Raw genomic sequence first — 19,358 nt, 5'->3', positions numbered from 1 at the left:
CCTTCACCACGTATAAATAACAATCCCACCTGTTGGGGCGATAAGGTGACCTTTCATGGCTCATCAGTCACGGACTGAACGTCTTCAAGAAAACTAGATGGCTCTGTCACCCTGCTGCCCACACGGCGTTACACGGCTGCAGCCATCCCGGAGAGCAGCCATCCCTCTCCCAGCACCCCGTCAGCGTCACAGCAAAAATGAAGGGGAAGAGAAGGGGCACGAAGGGAAAGAAAAATCACAGTGCAAGAAAGGTTGGGCGTTTTATGTGTATTTTGTCTTGCGAAGAGGGCTATAGAGTCTGAAGCAAACGAATACATCCTGTGCGCGAAGGTTTCATCTGTCGGTTTGTTAAACAGGCTTTGTTCCTTCTTGTTTCTCTCTATAGGAGTCCAGAAACATTTGCTAGAATCAAAGAAACTGAAGCCAAGGCAAGATGTCTAGTGCTTGACCTTAGATGCAGTAACACTGAAGGACCGACAGCATGACTGGCAGCCCCCGAATCCGGTGAGCTTCACCAGCCCCTGTAACGGGCTAGGTCGTACAGCCGGTGCACCAGCACAACGGAGGAGAGCACGGGTTGCTAACACTAGGCTTCCTCGGAGCCCCCCTCGGGAGCGATCCGCGTTTCACCCTCTGTTGTCTGCCAATTTCTGCCTCTCGAAAGGGAGATCTGTTTGACAGATCTGGACTGTAACGAAAGGTAAAGCTTTCTCCCGTGTCGGCATGCTAAGAGACCTGCGCTACAAACAGCCACACAGACAAGTCCTCCTGGGACACCCGACAATTTATTTCCAACACTGGGACCACACAAAGCACTTCCCACCCGCGGGCCGCTCCGACACAGAACATGCAGTCAATGCGTCCTTGCAAGCCCAGAGCCCAACGGGACAGGGAGAAGCACTGCCAGAAAAGCAGTGAGGAAAGCTGTTTCATTCCCAGCCAAGCGACTCTGAGGAACCAAAGGACAGAGGAATTTGTTGCCAACTTACAGCAGCACGTAGGCGTGCGTGGCCTGGGCATGCTCCCACCTGTACTGCAAGAGGTTATCCTGTCTCCTGTGCCGACATGCTTACACACCCACAGGGTGAGCGCTCCTGAAGACACGGGCTTAAGGAAGAACTGTCAATTCATATCAAACCAACAGGCCACATAAAACACCTGAGAGGGACTAAAAAAAGGGAGAAGCCAGACATCGTGTATGAATCTTTTCATTCCCTCGAGTTAAAAAAATTTGAACAGGATCCTTTTAGCTAGATAAATTACGCTTTGTGTTACACCATGTACGCCTTTTCAACGTATATTAGCAAAGAGGCAACGCTGGGGAACAAGAGAATACTTTAATACCACGTCAAAAATTGCCTGTTTTTCGTGAAACAAGACTACTTTTCTATGTACTGATAGTCCATGAATTTATAAAGCCTTTTAAAAATTACAACGTCCAGATTACATATGTAGTCAGATAAATGTTTAAGACGTGCACTGTGAGCAAAATATACCCACTCAGGAAATAATCTCCAGGTCAAACAGAAGTTCATAAATGATTTTGATATCATTAATCACTTGCAGGGGCTGCAAAGAGCAATTCTTACCATCAAACCTCCTGCCATAGCCAAATAACATTAAATCATTTGCAGCAATGACATGAACAACTTGCATTTGCTCTCTGTATTGCCTCCAGGTAATATACACAGGAAAAGTTTTGCTGAATATACAGGTAATAAACTTTTAAGTAATATATTTATATATATTATTTTATCGTTACTTATGTAACATGTATTATATATAATTATAATAACCTTCCACTCTCTTCAATAAGCTTCAAAGTAGACCCTAGAAGCCAAATACAAAACTCTGCTCTGCATCAGTAAGCCTCAAGCTGCAACACTCCAGCCAAAGGCTCTGACGTGAATTCGGCTGGATCTGGCCCCTGCTGCCATCGTATGCACGGTCAGGTCAGTCTAGCTGAGCAAGAGGAGCGGAGCACGATCCCGGTTCGGAGCACTTGGAATGCCATTCACACACACGCACAAGAGGGCAGAGGACCGTTGCTGATTTTTTGAGAGGAATATTTGCAGGAATTATGTATTCAAATATATTGTATAAAAGTGAGTTTGCTTAGGGAAACCGCAGTTAACTAACTGAAGAGCATGGAAAAGGTGAAATGGTTTTGGCTTTCAATGGAAAATTATGCATATTCAACCACAAAGCAATTCCTGGAAGACGAGGAGGAAAGGAGTCGGGGTTTTCAGTGAAAACTAAACAAAGCAAACCCGCAAAAAATAAACCAGACTTTTGCATTTTTCGCATTTAAAACAATACTTTTACCCTTTTGTTTTTAAATCCAGTCGTTACAAGTTCTTGTTCTCCATAGCAGGGAATTATTCCTCATTTCCAAAAAGGCGGAAGGCTCAGCCGCTGGGGCAGAACAGCTGCCGCCCACCACCCTAACAGCAACTCCGCTACCGCCGTGGGCAAACGCGCCCGGCAGATCAACACGTGCAAGCTGCATCTTACATACTGGCTGTATTTCTGGCTCAACAAGGGTGTATGCAAGCTCAAGTCATTACGGACAGGCCAATCGCGATACTTACAGTCAGTGCTAGATGCCTTATAGACAACGTCGGCTGTTTCCATACCCATCAACCAGCCTCCACACCAGGTGGACTCTTTTATTTTTAACAGTACACAATGAAACTCCCTATGGATGAGATTTTTTCAAGGGCAACCTGTGACCACCTCAGTTTTACAGTCTCGACAGAGTAAGGAGTTAAAAGAACTAGGATTTTTTTAATAGATATATACATATACGCACGCACACACAAATCCATCGGCACGTGTGTGCATGTAAGCATTAATTTACTTTCGTCTTTTGACACAACTGTTTACAGGAAGGCTGTGAAGAACCACACCAGCAACTCCTCATTCTCTAATCGTCATCATTTATGTTTTTCTTCCCTTTCCACGAAAGGCCAAAATAGCTCGTGAGATAAGAAAAGACTTCGGAGCCTTTACTGAACACGGTGAGTGGCAGGCTCAGTCCTCCAAAGACAGAGCTCCACTAGATACGGATAAACCTTTCAAGAGCAGCAAGAGAGTCACACTCCTGCTCAGCGGAGCAGTCAGTTTAAGCAGGGAGACCTCAGGCGCGAATCATAGACCTGGAGTGTTACAGGGCCCGGTTACAACGGACCATCTCTCCGCTGTATGATCTAAACCTCTTTTTTCTTGGCTGTGCAGATAAATGGTTTGAATAACGAGGGTTCAGTAACCTCTAGGTTCAAGAGACACTCATACCGTGTGGCTTTCTCAGAGATGAATCCACAGAAGTTAGAGAAACGTTAGTAACTTGCAACTTTCCTCATTATCAAGTTTCCAACAACTTCCCCCCGCCCCTTCTTTCTCATGTTCTTGGTTTATTTAGCCAAAAAACTTCCTAGGGCTCGATCTTCAGATATTTACAATACTGCAAACAATGTCTCAGTTACCAGCAAAGACTCCTTTGCCAGCAACGTGGCGAGTTACAAACAGTTTGTCCTTTACACGCTAACGTATTTGCAATTATGAAAAGAATGCTACTTCTCACTGCTATTTCCAGTTCTTCTCTGGCCAGCTCAGGCCCCAGCTGACCAGCAAAAAAAAAAAAAAAAAAGCTGCAACATGGGAAAATTTGGCCTAGATTCTCAGCTAATATAAGTTGGGATAATTACGTTGCCTTCAGCAGAACCAGTTCACACAAGCTGGGGCTGTCACCCTTCACAGTTCGCATACATTTCTTCGGAATATAATTTGATCACTTCCGTAAATTTAAACCAAGCACTCAGCTGGGGATGTTGGTTTTGCAGGGTCAGAAAGGAGCACAGCCTAACAGACAGACATAGGTGTCAAGGCAACCCACAGAGACGCCTCGCTCCTCTGGGGCGACGGGGAAAGTGCTGGAAACTCCTTCTTGCCGCCACCAAATTGCTCTGCACACTGGATGAGCGATACCACAGCTGGAGAACCGCTGCTGTCCCACGTACCAAGTAACCCCGTGGCAAACACGCACCCGACCGTGCTGAGGGTAGCTACCTGTGCTGGGCTCCCCAGGAGGAGAAAAGAACTCCATGACCTAAGGAACTCCGGAGGCCTGTGGTGATGTGGGTCTGCAGCAGAGAGACACTCGGGGAAGGAGGACGGGGGAGATCACCAACTCAGGTTTCCCAAATGGCGCTGTATGGTATCTTCTCCAGGCAAGAGATCCTGGTAACAAAACAAGACATATTCAAAAATACATAATCAGATAAAGTCTAGCCAGCTTCCTTTCATGATATTTCCATCCAGAAACACAAACGCAACAGACAGTTTCTTTACACAACAGTTTATAAAGTCCCAACGTGCCTCTTTTACACAGCACATCCCAGTACTTGAAGTTACTCACAGGGAAAATAACTCCAAATATCACATCAGAGCAGCTCAAATTTTTTTAAGGACACACCTTCTTACTACTTGGGAAGAACCTGAGTTCTTCCAGGTGCACGAACATTACTCTTCCTACAGCGAATGCTCAGGATTTGACAAGAATGATACTCTCCAAGTATTAAGAAAGGATGTAATTGAGTCCTATAGACGTACTACTTACATTACCAGAAAACACCATTGTTGAACTTCAAGAAAAAGAACTAAAGTATTGAGACAATCATGAAGAAAGCAAAAGGGGATTCACAAATGCTCGTCTCATTAGTAAGAGCAGAAAGAAACTAGCTGAGCTCTAGGCACACGCGTTTGCACTTTGTTGGCCTAATTTGAGAATGATAATCAAGGACCAAAATCTACCAGGAACATAACACCACCTAAAACACCTAAAACCTTCCTCTCAAATTGGTGTATGCCATCAGAAAGAAATTATTCAGTACAAACTACCTCACCTCTCTGGCGTGCAACACACAGAGCAGAAAAGCCCCGAACAAATCACTGCCCGGGCATTTCAAGAGTGTCCTGAGCATCCCCCAACCACCCCCAGCTGATGGGAATTCACAGCCCCGCACCCTGAGGGCCGTCAGCTGCTTTCAGCTCTATCCTGGCCTTGCAAGACAGTTTCTAAGAAGTGCTGGAAACAGCTGGGGCCTCAGTAGGTGTAAAACTGAACCGGTCAACATGGTTTCCATACTTTGAAGGACAACAGGAACCCTTAATGAGGACCTAAGCTCTTCACTGAATCTCATTTCTAGTGTTTGCCACACTCTTTCTTTCCAGTTAAATACTATGCATACATTTCCCTCCTGCAAATGAGAGAGTGTTCACTGTAAATAGGCCGATTGCCATCCGAATAGTGGCAAGGATTTTCGGAGAAAAGAGAGAAGTAGGTAGCCATCCTGCGGAGCATGGACAAGGGCAGTGGAGAAATTTAAATTAAAGGATTTTAAATGCAGCAGCCAAGTGCCGCTTCCGGAAATACTTAGGACAAGACATTGCACATGCAAAATCTCTGAAACACGGGGGACGGTCCCCAGATCGCCCCCGGGGGACTCTGCTCTGGCCGCCTCAACACGGGGTGCTGCGAGTCGGGGCCGGCGGGAGGAACCTGCGACCGGCGGGCACGGGGTAGCGCTGGCTGCCAAGAGCGTACGGGAATCGGCCTTTCGGAAACAGCTGGATGAGAAAAGCTTTCTCTGATCTGCTCCTAGGGACTTCATGAGGATCACATATGCAGAAATATGGTCCATAACCTCCAGACCGCTTTCTTTCAAGAAGATTTCTCTGCGTCCTATGGAGCTTTTTCGTTAACAGTGTGACAGAGCTTATTTGTGCCTTCCTCAACAGATGTGGCTTCACCTTAGATCTCAGCTCTCCTGCTCTGACGACCGCCCTCCCATCTTCCCGCTCAGAATCCTTCCTCCTTCTGATTCCCTCCCATGTGATAACGAGGAACCCTCCTCGTCTTCCTGCAGCATGGAACAGGGAGTATCGCCATTTTCTCTCTAAAGAAATAAACCCCTCTGTCCTCGCCTAGTCCTTCAGACCAAACACACGTATCCTTGCCCACCTCCCTCTTTCCCATGAATACCTATGGCTCTCTAAAGCCATCCCATCTCCAACAATTTGTCATTTTTATCATGTTGATGCTTACAGCATACTTTTAAAAAAGTCAGTAAAATAACTGTCTTAACTGGAATTTTTCCCTTCATTCTACAGTTTTGGAGTTGATTTTGTTTCAAGGTTCGGAGACATTTTGCTGGTAATTGTTAATGCTGCAACAACATCGCAGGTACTTCATTCAGCCTGTTCACCTGGGGAGCTGGGGAGCTGGGGAGCTGGGAGCAAGAGCTAGCTCGTACAGCGAGGGGGGATGCAAAAATACCAGGGTAACGGCCGAACTTGGGATTTTTTCAGTCAACAACGTGTTACGAAGGCATCTTCTGTGCGGCCATCACCTTTGAACAAGTTTGTAAGTGGATGAGATCAGGATGCACAATAAAAAGCCCAAGGAGTGTTTAAACTTCTTGTTTGAAGTGTGATAAGTTAAAAATCTCTATTTGTCCAGATTTCAGGGAAAAAAAGAATCTCCAAGGTCCTTTCTTGGCAACAGGCTGGTCACTTCATCATACTGAGCAAATAACGGCATGTCTAATTATTGTGGGAATATTCCAAAAGGGCTAATGTTCTATATGACAGTAAAAGGGTTTTGATTAACCAGAAATCGTTTGGGAGAGTATAAAAGTCACTCTTTCCCCTTAATTCTTTCTGCCTTTCACAGATGAACCAAGCTCACCCCAGGCCCCTGCCAGAATCTGACAGGATGAACTGGAGAACAATAATTTATGTTATTTTACTGGTGAGCCTTACTGTAGTCAAAGCCCTGCCTAGAAGTTATCGGGACATAGGTAAGAATATATCGCCTATTTTTACTCTATTCTTTTCTAGAATACTGATGGCTGCAACTTCGCATGCGTGGTTATTTGGTATCTCGCTTTGCCACTGCCAGTTCCACATGAGCGTTTTCTTACGCGTCGAAGGGATACAACAAAACCGTATCCGTATACGTTTTTTTGTGATCAGCCTTAGACGTGTTGCTTCTTAACGGCTTGAGAATCTGTGCAGCGTGCAGGAGGGCCGGGATTACTGAGAGGAGGTCTAGTGAAGGGTCACTTAATCCACAGGGATGTGGTTGGGCCACTGATTTTAGGCTTGAAGGAGCCTACGATGACCACGCTTCTCACTAAGGTCAAGTGACCAACATGAAACAACTGAAAACCTCCAGTAGTGTGCGGTTTCTTTCACAGTACACGTCGTTACCATTAGTCAAGATTTTTTTCATCTTTCTAACTTCCAAATGCACTAAATGGCCCAAGAGCGTAACACAGAACCGATGTTTGTGTTATTTATCTCACGTTACCGTCTCAGTCGACACCGCCACGTTACTCGGGGGGGAGAAGCTGGCTTATTTCTTTGATTCGTTTGCTCCTCTGACACTGATCTCAGCCCTACCGACACAAGGGTGAAACAGTAACTTCTTGATTTGAGAACAGGCCCCTTCTTTTAAAATTGATCTCTCAGAATATTCTCTGACAAACCAGGAACTCAAGAAATTATTGCATTTAGAGTTGTCCGTAATACAGGCCCAGTGGCAAAGGAAAAATAATTGCACAGGATCTTCACGTAGATCGGACACATTTGTTTTCCTCTGGGCCCGTTCACAACATGGACAGAAGGATGCAGTTCTCTGAATTTTTGAGGAGCTTTGCCTACCAATGTAGTCCTCAACTTATCCCACGTTTTGTGCACAGAAGATCCTTCATCTGTAGCTAAAGAGTGGTCAAGCACACCTTTAAATAGCTAAGGCGAGGTTAAAAGGTGTTTGGTAAGGTGCTTATTGAATCACGTGAAGCACGTCATCAAAGTAGCTGAGCGGCCTCCAGGTTTTAGCGTGTTCGTCCCTGCAACACTTGAGCTGGGCAGGGAGATGCTATTGGCCCTGTTACATCGTAGGTCAGAAGCAGTGACACAGCCTCGTGCTTAAGTCGCATAGGGAGCTCAATCTCATGCCTTCCTGCTCCCAGTGCCAGTACCCCAGCCACCGAATCGTCTTTCTCCAAGACTCCAGTACCAGAAAAAAAAAAAGGGCATATAACGAAGCATTTAGTCAACATTTTTTATTCACGCTGTCTTGTTTTTCAGAGGAAAAAACCAGCATTGGCCAACGTTTTTCTCAGCTGCAGGAGAATAATTTCAAAGCCATGTAAGTTGCCCAGGGAAAGCGACTACTTGCAAATTTGCCGCCGCTGAGCGTCCTTGCGTCACTCGGAAGCGAACACGTACCGTGAGCCAAACGCTCACCCGTTCTGCCCGCCCGCGCCAGCTCAGCCCGGGCTGATACGCATCCTCTTGCTGTCTCGCACGTTAAAGTTATAGCATTAGTTTTTAGGTGGCCGGCAACAGGTTTAATGCTGTGTGTTCCTCTGCAGTGCCATGATCATGTTTGCCCAGTATGTGCAAGGAGGCACGTTCGGCAAAGCCGTGAAAATGGCTGAAGATGTGACAGACCTTGCCAAAAGGTGTGCTGCTGCAGCCGGAGAGATCCCGGATTGTCGGAAGCCTTTGGTAAGCACCTTTCTGCTTCTAACGTGGCAAACGTTTTCAGAAGTGACTTGTAATTTCAGAGCCCTGGTTTGTGTTTTTCCAAAGAGGAATGAATACGTTAGGAAGAGCTGTGACTTCCTCGCGTACGCATGCTTGGCCTTACTGACTCCTTCGTTCTCCAGGCTCCCATCTATAACGCGTCTCAAGATAAGTGGAGGAAAACAAAGCCCCTCTCCTCCCCCCACCCCAAACATCACAGCGCCTTTTGAAATCCTTGGCCTCTTTCGAAAAGATGTTCAGCAAGTTGTGCTTTTATGGCTGGTGTAACAAGATTCAGGAGAAGCCAAATGAGATATTTCCAGCACGTGCAATGTTTCTAGGCATTTTTCTCCACTCCATGACCTCGCATTCCTGGTTTTTGACGGCGTATGCTCCAACACGCTTTTGGAGCTGGCAGACTGAATCACGAAACGTGAATGTCTGCGTTACGACTCACGATGCATTTGTTAGACACACTGACCCAAACCCTGAAGGAAAACGGTTCCCAGCTGAGGCGCGACTGGGAGGCGGCCTTGAGCGCCGCTGCCTGATGAACAAGAAACGAGACGCTTTTCATTGCGCGAACCTGCTGTAATGAGAAAAGCACACGTGTATACTGCAGTACACAAATCAAACAACCGTCTCGCTTGTTACGGAGAAGAAAGGTCTGGATAACATTGTAAGTTCAGAGTGTTTGAAAACCGTTGCACTTCAGAGTCTGTCTTGGCGTAACGGCAGGTGTCAGAGTTTGAGAAATCATCATTGACAGGTTTTAGAGGTCAGCCTAATTTTCACTGCAGTCAAAGCAGGAGGTCACGAAGAGACAAACTGAGTGCTCGTGCACGTCAGGGCTTGTTGGCTTCAAGAAGCCTCCGCAGAGAGCTCACAAGAGTAAAATGGAATCCTCACACCAATTAATTTTTTTCTGATTTTTCACAGGACGGGATTTTCCTCGATACAATCTGCCAGGAGGAAAATCTTCCCGGGTTTACTGACTGCTGTGCTAAAAAGGATCCTGAAAGAAACGACTGCTTCCTCTCCCTTAAAAATGCATCGAGGGGGTTCATTTCCCCTTTGGAAAGGCCAAATGCTGAAGCTGCCTGCAAAAATCATTCACGGCATCAACATTCATTAACAGGATAGTAAGTAAATAAATCATGGCTTCGTGGCCTAGATATGCCGGTTATGAGCCTAGAGTCAGCAAATGCAGTATCAACCAAAAAGTTCGGTCTACAATTCGCTGTAATCTCGTACTTGTTTGTCTTCCTCACGGGAACGATTAGCGTAATTCATCTAGCTGTCACCGTCGTTGTGTGGAGCCTGTTCTGCCACCTCCTGCCTCGTTTGTAGGCCCAAACGACAAACACGCTGGCCTGTTTCATCGTAGCCCACCTAAAACCCTCATCGGAAACCACGGGCCTCCCTTGAGCCCCTAAAAGCCAAGCAGATGTTTCGCTGCCTCTAAGGCAGAACTGGCAGGATTTGAGACTTCCACTTCCACGAAACCATCAGCCCCCCTCAGAATTTTTCCAAGATAAACACCACGCTATACAGCTTGTCGTTATGACAGGAAAACAATCACTTTTAGCAGCGCTCATTTTAATATACGGCAGATGTTGCCCCCTGCACGTAAGGGCTTACGCCGAAACTAAAGGCATTTCTCTCTTGCTTTTAGCTTTATCTATGAGGTTTCCAGGAGGCACCCATTCCTCTATGCCCCCACAATCCTTTCTGTCGCTGTCCGTTACGACGAGATGATGAAGAACTGCTGCGGAAGTGCTGAGGACCCCACTCACGACCTGGAGGAATGCTTTCGGAGACAGGTATTCCACCGCAGCGTTTTAGTTTATTCACGTGCAACCAGGGACTTTCCTATAGCTAAACCAATACCAAAGCACAGGCATCAGCCATTTCTTTTTCAGCGTCTAAACCTGATACTAGCATTCAGCTTGTTCAGGTCAGGCTGAGATCAGACTTCAATACCCTCCTGAAGCACAGCTCAAACTCCCACATGAAAACGCCCGGCTTTGGGGCGTTGGGCAGATGTAGCTTTACGGGGAGCCCAAGGCAGTCCCCACGCCCTGCGGTGGCATCGCTGCCCGCCCCGACTCTGCTGCCTGCACTGGGCTGGTCGTAAGGATGCGAGAGAGGACGTGGTGCTACGCGTAGTGCAAAGTCCGGGTTTTTTTGCCTGTTGATAGCCCCATGACGCATCTCCTCCTTCCCCACACGTAACCAGTGCCAGAAATTCAGGGCAAACGACCCGTGACGGTGGGAAACAAGCGTGGGCAACCTGCCCTTGCTGAATGGCCGAATACGCCTTTCGCGCAGCCTCCGCTGGGCTGCAAGCGATGGCGCGGCTCAACATTAGCTCACAGCAATGCAAAGGCAGCCACGTAGCTCCCCGGTGACGATTTCTTCCCCTATGCTAAAAACACTGAACTATTGTGCAAAAGGGCTCTGGTTTCTTTTCACAGAACGCTGACCTAAGAAATGCTGGTGACTAAATGGCAAGCACAACAGTTCATTCACATCACAGCTGGGACAGCAATTTTCTTTCGCTATTAAAAAAATCCCTGTTTAAAAAAACATCGCTGCAGTAGTTTTAAAATCATAGAATCATTTAGATTGGAAAAGATTAGCATAAAGCATTGTCTTTTCTTCTCTTCCCCTTTCATGGTCTGCATCTTCTTTCTACCAGGCACCCAAGGTGGTGAAGCCCGTCAAAGACGACGGCCTGAGGCAGGAACACACGTGTGGAATCCTGAAGAAGTTTGGAGAAAGGACCTTAAAGGCTCTGTGAGTCTTCCCCACCTTTATCATTATTTCGAAATAAAGCGTGGATGTCGCGTGTTGGCCGTGGGTGCCTCCACACCTGCACACGGTACAGCGACCCCCTTTTTGCGTGCAGGGCGCTAGCAGCATCTAACCGGGAATACGGGTTAGGAATACTAATTTATGCATGGCGGCAGTCACCGTTTCCTCACAAACTGCCCTTAGCTTGCACAATCTAAACCCAAAGTTGGGAACGGACGCATCTCTGTGATGAAAGTTAGTGATTGCGAGCAAAACGCAAGTCATCTCTCTCAACCGTTTGTGACGCAAGGTCGCTCCTGTAATTTCATGTTCACCTGCCACGTTTCTTCCCACCATCCCACACTGCAATCCACCTCAGATCCTTGGATAACTGAACATCCCAGCTATTGGCTTGTAGGGACATGGATTTCCTAACTGCAGGGGAGCAGGGAGAGACCATTCCTGAGCAGTATGGATAACCCCTCCACAGGAAAGTGATGATAGCTCTCAGTGTCTCACACGGTGAAAATAAACAATAACTATTTCTCTTTCTTGCAGGAAACTTGCTCAGATAAGCCAAAAATTCCCTAAGGCTGATTTTGCTACTGTTAACAAACTTGTGATGGATATCGCTAACATGCACAAGGACTGCTGTCGCGGAGATATGCTGGACTGTATGCGTGATAGGGTAAAACTCGTTTCCTATTTATAGCTTTGCAGAACTTGAATGCTTTTCTGGTTCTCAGATTTTTATTTTTCCTCTTGTGCTGCACTGATCGCTCTCCACAAGCGGAGCTTAACTAGCAGCACCTCTCAAACGGCAAGCACGGGACCGCAGCAAGGAGATGAGCAGGGCTTCAGTCGTCTTCCTTCTCCTGCCAGACGTCTGTTGCAGAGCTGTGGCCAGCCACCTCTTCTCTTTGGGAGTCACCTTCTCTGCCTGTAAAAGAGAGAGAAAAACACTGATCCAAAAAAAAGACAACGAGAATCTGGTAAAATTGCCTTCCTTCCCTTTTTTGTTTTACAGGAAGAGATTCTACACTATGTCTGCGCCAACCAAGACATCCTATCGAGTAAAATCAAGAAGTGCTGTGAGAAGCCTCTGCTACAAAGAAGTGAATGCATAGTTAATGCAGAAAATGACGACAAACCTGCAGAGCTGTCCCCCCACGTCAGGGAGTTTATCGAAGACAAAGGAATATGTGAACGTTTTGCCCAGGAGAAAGATACACACTTAGCCAGGTAACGTGGGTCGTCTTCGACTCTTCAGTTGTGCTGTTTCAATACTTGGGTTCAAAGATGACAGCGTGGATGATAAAGCCCAGCTCATCAGCCTCAGATTTGTCTGCTCTGGGAGCACGTAGGCATGGGACACTGTGCCAGTCGATCTCAGTAAAACACCGCTCCAGCCTCGAAGGTACGGAACGGGAACAAGCGCAGGACAGGGCACGGTTGTTATTTCAGAGACAAAGTTGAGGAACGGCGTGTGAAACGTAGGTGCTATCGGTTCTGATCTCGGGCCCAAAATATAGCTTTGATCCGCTCTTCAGGGGGAATTCCAGAAACACTTGTTTAAGTCAGACTCGTGTCTTGATTCAAACAGGATCGGCCCATTTCTGTTTTAGCCGTGTTCCTTTGAGCAATGAATCCCAGATCCTACCTGTAGTAAACTTGGGCAAGAATGCCACAGGCTGCGAGAGCAGCCACATCGAGTCCCAAGGCAGAGGATTCACCTCGAATCACATACGTCCCTTCCATTTATGACAAGTGCAGCTCATCGGCTGGGCACGGCGGCTGCGCAGGGTGACTGCTTCAGCAGAGCTCATCTGTTCGGCGGCTATTAAGCAATGGGTCTGGCACTGGAAATTATGTCATTATCATTGAGGTAGGATTAAAAAAAGAGCAAAAGCCCAAGCCTCACAAAGCTCTAAGCTATGCTTGACCCAAGGTAACGCTGAGCTGGGAGCGTGACACGCGCAGGACTCGCTCGGGCAATGCTCTGCTCAGTCGGGCGCGATGTGTTCACGTTCAGTCCCAGGCTGAGATGCTGGGGAATTCTCCCTGTTCCATCCCGAAAGCACCCCTGCCGTCCTTACCATCCCCGACCCCGCGAGGGCAGTTGTTTTCCTTATCTCTAATTCCCGATACTCCACATATTGCAGGTTTCTGTATGAATATTCCAGGAGACACCCTGAATTTTCTGCTCAAATGCTTTTAAGAATCGGTAAAGGATACGAGGACCTGCTGAACGAGTGCTGCAAAGCCGGCGCTCCAGACGACTGCTGCAGCAGAGGGGTAGGTGCCGTCGTGCTTCACGCAGCCTCCCGAGGGATTCAAGCATGGGACCGCATGACTGGGTCTGGCTAAATAGAGAGCGTCGCTGCTCCAGGTCTGGAGCGAGGACCCGCAGCTCCCGTACCAAAGCCCAGCAACTATGACAAGGCCCTGCCAATTCCCCTATGGAAAAAGCACCAACGGAGCCTTCGCAATCTTGAATTGTGGAGCAATTTAACGGGGATACACAGAGATGCCAGGGAAAGGGACGGAGCTAACATTTCTGTGAGCCCTGCTCTCTTTTGGGAGCTGATGGCCCTCCTGCAAATGTAAAAGGCGCTGACGGTTCTTATCTGAGATACAGACAGCGGCGCCGTAAACATCTGAAGTGAGGAGCCACCCTGGGTCTCTGAGCTAGCCTTCCATCCGTGACACAAAATTAAATGTTTCAGTGTGATGGAAGGTGGGCATTTATCACATTCAGGCAGTTTACAGAGGTTTCAGACAGATAAGGAATTTCTAATGCAATTAAACATGGGTGGTATGTATCAGGTGAGAGGCAGCTATGGGCATCCGGGCCCTACCATGAGGCAAGAGGGCATTCTGCATTCCCCTGACACAATGACTCCTCAAATTAATTAATTTTTTCCAGGAGGAGGAACTGAAGAAACATATTTATGAAACGGAAAGCGTCATGAAGACAAGCTGTGACATTTACAAGGAGAAAGGAGATTACTATTTCCAAAACGAGTATGACTTTTTTATATCCTTACGTTACTCCTGTAACAGACACAACTCAGGCTGGAGTAAAGCCACACACGTTAAAAAAGCTAGGCTGAAACACCCCACTTGAGCATTTGGACCGATATAGTAACCGCTTCAAGGATTTTGGTTTTTATCTTTTCCAAAACAATGTGCTGGCCTCTCATGAGTTCTCTCCTTAGCCCAACTCATGAAGAGCGAAGTGACAACTTGCTCCATCTCCTGTCCATGAGCCCTGTGATGTTCTTGCTTTAGAGCTGCATTTTGAGCTGTGAGCTGTAACTTAAGAGTCACAAATCCGGGCACAAGACAGGTGCTGGGCCTTCTGCAAACGGCTTCGCTCCATCCAGCTCCTGCAGCAGATGTAAACATTAACGCTCCTCACTACGGCAGACAGAGCAAAACCCCCCTAGCTGAACTGTATGCTGTGCCTAAACGCAGCATGCAGGCACAAGCCTCCTGGAGGAACTTTGGCCCCGACTTGCAATGTTAATGGGCACGTGCCTAACTTAAAGTATGTCAGCAATCTCAGCGAAACCTCTAAACTGCTTGCGTACTTCAAGCGAGGCTTCAGCTAGCCTCCTCTGCGGAGATGCACGGGGCTTTTTGCGCTCCTGGCCACGACTGATCTTTCAAAGACCTTTGGGACTAGAGGTTTCCGACATACCTGGTGGGCTGCTTCTGCCGGGTGTATCAGTTGTTCAGGTTTTCCTGGCCACGCTGGTTAATAAGCAGAGCTTTTCTAAAAGAGAAAACAAGTGAAATTCTTTGAGCTCATCTTCTGCCCTCATCTAGTCTGCCGAGAAGTCACTCGAGTTCAATTTTGCTCTGAGACAAGCTCCCCGCACGCCCAGGGAAAGGAGTGACACGGGAATAACGCCCGTACCTTGTCATAAGAGGGCCCACCAGCATCTAACTGGCCTCGTTACCCTTCGTGTTATTTATTTAGCCTGGCAGGAGACCGGTCAGACAAAGGAGAGAGCTCAAACAGACAGAGCAGGCTTACACTCGCCTGCGTGAGTTTATGAACACCAGGCTCAGTCCTGCCCTTGTACCAACGCGCGTTCTGCGGGGTTCGGCTCGAGCTTTACGCATGCGAAGGCAGCGGCTGGCTCGCTGCTGGAACAAACACGCCAAGAGCAAAGGAATTGTCATTTCAGGCTTCTCATGAGCTTCACCAAGAAGATGCCTCAGCTGACATCTGCAGAGCTGATACAGTTCACCAGGCAAATGACTACAATCGGCTCCAAATGCTGCCAGTTAAGCCAGGACAAGCTGCTGCCTTGCGCCGAGGAAAACGTGAGTAGTTTTCCTCTCTATCTTAGGCCTACTTTTTCTCGAAACTCTGCCACAAATGCTGCTGCCAGCAGGGTCCAAGGGCTTGGAGTAAAGGTAAATGAGCAAAATGCTCACCGAGCTGTTGAGCTGGCCTGAAGCTGTGCTTCCAGATGCGTGCTCGAAGTAAGCCTAACTCAGCATCATCGAAGTTAATGCTTGAATTAAACTACAGGAGGATCGGGCCGTTGTCAGGCTAGTGCCAGGCTGCAGGCAGTCCCACCCTGCTGCCTCCGAAGCTGACCATCTCCTGCCCGATTTCATCCTTTCCCGATGCCTGAGGCCGCAGTGCTCTATGAAAAGGATCGGTGTTGTACAGCTCCTCCCTAAGCACTCCCCCAGCCCATAAACCAAAGTACTTCAGAAGCTCGGGCCTGTCCTCCAGCCACCCGCTGGTACCTCACCTTTACAAGAACAGCCCAACAGACCCACAGAAATCCTGCTGAGGAAAACAAATCAAATGCACCCACGGTTTTAAGAAAAATCACATCATTCCTACACGCAAAGGACAGTCCCTGAAACTGCACATACATATTTATTCTGAAAAATCTGAGCCGTTTTTGCACTGACAAAAGTCGGCATTCAGTAGAAATATAACCTGTTTTCTATCTTACAAACAAGGTCTAATTTAAATTCTCAGTTATTTTTTGTAACTTCACTAAGAGCAGCATGTATTTCAGGGATCTTTGGAAGTGAAAAGATAACGTAAAATTGGGGGTTTTTTCACCTCTCTTGGTACAGTTGGATCTCGTGCTTGGAGAAATCTGTAGGAGACACCTGACCGATCCTATAAACCCCGGAGTTTGCCACTGCTGTAGTAGCTCCTACGCTCTCAGGAGGCCATGCATGGGGAAACTAGAGATCGATGAGAATTACGTGCCCTTATCCTTGACTCCTGGTCTGTTCACTTTCCACGAAGACTTGTGTACGACTGAAGAGGGGAAGTTACAGCAGAAGAAGCAGGAGTAAGCCATGCCTGCTTTACTCCGTTACCCCCGTGTTTCTTATTCTTATCCTGGCAACGCTCACCTTTCCCTTCTCCGCTCTGCCTGGCCTCCGTGTTCTGCAACACGCCATGGAAAAGCAGCCACGCGCTCCCCAACCCCTCTTCCAAGCTCCTTTTCTTCCCTCTCACGCTACTCCCAGGTTTCTTCTGCTCCCTGGCTCAACCTCTATTCGCCTGCCTCGGGTTAGAAGACGGTCATCTGCGGAGGCGGGGAGCAGCACCGGTACGTGCACCGCCAGGAAGGAAGCAATAGGTGTCCAAAGCGAGGTCCGACAAACGTGCCCTCCCACCGCCCCTTGCGGGAACTGCACAGGGCACTGCATAAAAAGATCCCAGACGAACAGGGAAGCTACTGCCTCAAGTCCTGCTCGGCCTTTACGGCTTAATCGGGGCTCATTCCCCCGAACGGGAAAGCCCACGCATCATCTTTTACCCCAGGCACTCCTTCAGTCTCTGAAAAGCTCTAGTGTTTGGTTGCCTTGGTCAGAGCAAACTTGCACGCTTCCCCCCGGCTCCACCGTCACTGCAAGACAAAAAAAATCTTCTTTGGCCCTTAACGTGTGCTGTGGCGAACCCATACTGTCCCGTCCGGGATGCTCTGGGGCGGTGCACCGCGCAGGAGCCATCGGCACGGTTTGTTCACGCATATTCGTGGTGGAGCCGCTCCAACAACGAGCGTGGGGGTTTTATTTCACAGGGGAACAGGGCGCATCCTTGCTCCCTGCTGCAAATACGTATCCGGGGGGGTGAATCGAAATGGAAAAGCTGTAGAAAGAAAGCGGGCAGTAACAGGAGAGGGACTTGGCAGGCCTAGCGTTTGAGAAATGCTTCGTGAGCCGCGTGCTCACCTCCCGGCCTCACAGGGCTCGCTTTGCTTGTCTTGCAGAATGCTCATCAACCTCATCAAATACAAGCCGCAGATCACGCAGGAACAGCTGAGCTCCGTCACGGCCGCCTTCACTGCCATGCGGGAACAGTGCTGCAAAGACGACAACCGTGAGGCGTGCTTTGTGAAAGAGGTATCCATTCTGTTTCCACCCGCACATCCTGAATCCAAACGGAAACACGGAGCGTACGCCAGAGCGTAAATTTCTCCATTAAGCAGCAAAACCAAAGCCTGACGAGCCAGAAATCCTGCGGTTACATTTCCAAAGCCCAACTTCATTGCCTGCGCGAGCGGAGATGCGTACCAGTGGGATGATCGCTAGAGAACTTAGCTCATGGGTCTGGTGTTCGCGCACAGCAGTTGACAGACACGGAGCTCAGCTGCTCCTGGGGAGCCCCTGGGCCGAGCGCTGTGAAGGATACGGGTGCAAGTCTTGCCCTGGCCGACGGTTCTTAACTGAATTTCTTTTGAAAAGTTCCTCTGCAAGAGGGAGGGAAAAGATCTGTTCACCTTTTAGGTCAAAGCAGCTTCCCTGTTTATTCTCCCTCCCTCTGTTTTCCTCTTTCCTACGTTATTTCAGTTCTCTGAACTTCACACTGCAGAGCTCCCTGGGCTTCACCTTACCCTCCCGTGAATAGGCTTTTGCCTACGTCTCATCTCTCTCTCTTCAATATATTCCTTAACTGAACTTCAACAAAGCATCCACGACCCTTGAGCCTTGCTCTGTCTTTTCCTAAGCCTTTATTAAGCTTTAAATGATAAAACACAGAAAATTCTCTCTTTCGTTAATAAGAAACTTCCACCTCTGAATACAGCCAAACAGCCTATCTACAGAGAAGCGTTCTACAAACTCTCCCTAACAGAACTGTATTTCAATATTCTTCTGACAAACACCAAATCTCCTAAGGCGATCTGAGCTGAACAGTAAAAGCAAAACATTTTTTAAGCCTAGCTACGTATGTACATGCCCCCTGTACACATTTGTACACAGCTTGCAAAGACGACGAAAGGTTGCCTACTGCGGCCGTACTCACTGACCTCCTTCACAAGTACATCACCTTCCCGACTCTAGTGCTCATCGATATTTCTCTTTTTTTTTTTCAGGGTCCAGAACTTATCAAAAGAAGCGAAAAGATGCTGTCAGCATAAAGAGCTGGCACAGCATATTGGAAGATACTTGCTGAATGATAGGAAGTCACACGAAGTTAATAGGGAGCATATCTTTTCTAAATGTTCATCAAGCGTAAACACGAACGTATGATTTGTCATAGTGGAGAAAACCACGTTGTGGCTCTCCACTCACCAATCTGATGAAGGGAGGACGGTTTACACCGCCCACAGCTCTGCCACCCTCCGATCTGCCGCCGTGACCGGCGCAGAAGAGGTGCCTGGGAATAAAACATCACATTTCCCCACAGAATCCGCCGAGCCGTGGAACTGCAAACCTGGTCTGCTCGCAGAGCTCAGCTTACCCCAAAATTAAACGTGTTTATCCCTTTTATTCAGATGGGGGAGAAACTACGCAAACTGCATCTCTGGCTCCTATCGCTTTGATTCAAAATGATCAAGGATATGTAAAATTTAAACCACAACAAGTAACTTAGACTCAGTTTAAGTCCAGAGAGAGGGTGCATCACCTTAAAGAAATCCACCAAAAGAATAAATAAAACCGATGGAAATTCAGGGTTTAATTGTGGCCGCCGT

The 19,358-nt window shown here is 47.8% G+C and overlaps 1 protein-coding gene across 1 annotated transcript; it reads left to right on the top strand.

The window, feature by feature from the left end:
* Positions 1-6,775: 6,775 nt before the first annotated feature.
* LOC309592698 (alpha-fetoprotein-like) lies at positions 6,776-18,803 on the top strand (the record flags this gene model as incomplete). Its single annotated transcript, XM_082316406.1, has 14 exons — positions 6,776-6,860; positions 8,155-8,215; positions 8,442-8,577; positions 9,535-9,737; positions 10,271-10,418; positions 11,297-11,394; positions 11,950-12,079; positions 12,419-12,633; positions 13,554-13,686; positions 14,318-14,415; positions 15,588-15,726; positions 16,504-16,727; positions 17,655-17,787; positions 18,759-18,803. 14 exons carry the CDS (start codon positions 6,776-6,778, stop codon positions 18,801-18,803), a joined length of 1,848 nt encoding a protein of 615 aa, XP_082172532.1.
* Positions 18,804-19,358: the final 555 nt, after the last annotated feature.

Source organism: Platalea leucorodia, assembly GCF_965183815.1.
Source record: "Platalea leucorodia genome assembly, chromosome: 6".
Classification (NCBI taxonomy): Eukaryota; Metazoa; Chordata; class Aves; order Pelecaniformes; family Threskiornithidae; genus Platalea; species Platalea leucorodia.
This window is presented reverse-complemented; position numbering and strand designations above follow the sequence as displayed.